Source organism: Apis mellifera, linkage group LG11 (genome assembly GCF_003254395.2).
Source record: "Apis mellifera strain DH4 linkage group LG11, Amel_HAv3.1, whole genome shotgun sequence".
Classification (NCBI taxonomy): Eukaryota; Metazoa; Arthropoda; class Insecta; order Hymenoptera; family Apidae; genus Apis; species Apis mellifera.
The window spans coordinates 11,809,237-11,810,629 of record NC_037648.1 but is presented as its reverse complement, the minus strand read 5'-3'; the positions used below and the strand labels follow the sequence as shown (position 1 = coordinate 11,810,629).

The 1,393-nt window shown below is 51.1% G+C and overlaps 1 protein-coding gene across 1 annotated transcript in view; it reads left to right on the top strand.

The window, feature by feature from the left end:
* The window catches only part of LOC113219092 (protein apterous-like), a 10,572-nt gene extending 9,566 nt beyond the window's left edge, over positions 1 to 1,006 (top strand). Inside the window, exon 2 of the mRNA XM_026443740.1 lies at positions 736 to 1,006. Coding sequence (XP_026299525.1) covers positions 736 to 951 — 216 coding nt within the window. The 3' untranslated portion in view covers positions 952 to 1,006. The remainder of the gene's footprint in view (positions 1 to 735) is intronic.
* Positions 1,007 to 1,393: the final 387 nt, after the last annotated feature.

Sequence of the window (1,393 nt, the reverse complement as noted above, 5' to 3'; positions counted from 1 at the left end):
AGCGTGGCGTGGCGAAGGCGAAACAGTGGGGCCCGAGGCGCTGTGTGTCGTGCCATTATATATTGTTGCATTGTGTCGAGGATGTGTAGCTATCCTAGCGGGGGCCCCACCTTCACGTGGCGGCCGTGCTTGCATTTAAATTGCGTCCCCCTCCCTCCCTCTCTCTCTCTCTCTCCCCTCCTCCGCCCGTCCTCGCTGCCCCCTCGATGAAGATATATCGGAGGCGCGCGAGCTTTTCGGTGCTCCCTCTTCCAACCGCCCCTCCTCCTTTTGTTCCGTTGCGTTTCTTTTCGGATGTCAGGTGCAATGACGCGCGATCGAGAGCCCAACCGGCCCCTCCCCCGTCCCCCTCCTTCTGGAATTGGCTCCTTTCGTAAAGAAGAGAGTTCGTAAAGAAAGGAGTTCGTTGGGCAGGTGGAGATGAAAAGATTTTTCGCCAGGCTCGTGCAATGCGTATTTTCTTTCTTTTTGGCTTCGTAGAATTTTCGTAGGATTTAACGCATCGAAACTTGAAACTCGTTTCTCCCATTTGCAATTTTAAAAGTCATATATATATAAAACATTTTTATCGAAGAATCATCGTACGTGATTCGAGAATCTAATCGATCGATATTGATTGAACGATAAATTAAAGTGTAACCATCGAAAAATGGTGGACGAAATAACAATCACTCTGAATAATCTAATCTTGTATCTAATTCCTAACACGTACGTTCAATCGTGGTGTGTTGGCAGGTCTGGTTCCAGAACGCCCGCGCAAAATGGCGGCGCATGGTGTTGAAGCAGGAGGGGAAGTCGGACAAGTGCGACGGGAGCGTGGACAGCGGTTCCCTTGGCGACCTTGAGCTTTATGGGAACAGCACCGGAAGCGGGCGGCCTCCGATGAGCCCTCCATTCATGCTCGGCGGCCCGCACAGCCCCGCGTCCTTGGCGTCCTTGGACTGCGCGTGATCCCCGAAATTCCGTTTCCGGGACAGGCCGATCGAACGATTCGCGATCCATCCTTCGGTGCCCTCTTCGTGGACTTCGAGAGCTCGAGGCCACGATGACACGTATGGAAACGAGGTACGACCGCGCGAGTACTACACGGCTGTCCCACAGGTGCACGAGACGACGTTGTGAATAATTTATTCGTCGAAGTAACGCGCGTTTAGACAGGGAGAGAGAGAGAGAGGAGAAAGAGGAGACAATCGAAGGCGATTTTCTTAGCATCCAACGTTGAGATTGATTTATCATCTCGATGTCGGATAAAATATTTGTAGAGAGAGAGAGAGAGAGAGAGAAATGTAAGAGGTGAGAAATCCGAGCATAACGTTTTTTCTTCTTAAAAATGTGGATCGAGCGATATCCGGGGAGGAAAATGGAGGCGGCGTACCATAGCGAAGGATCGATT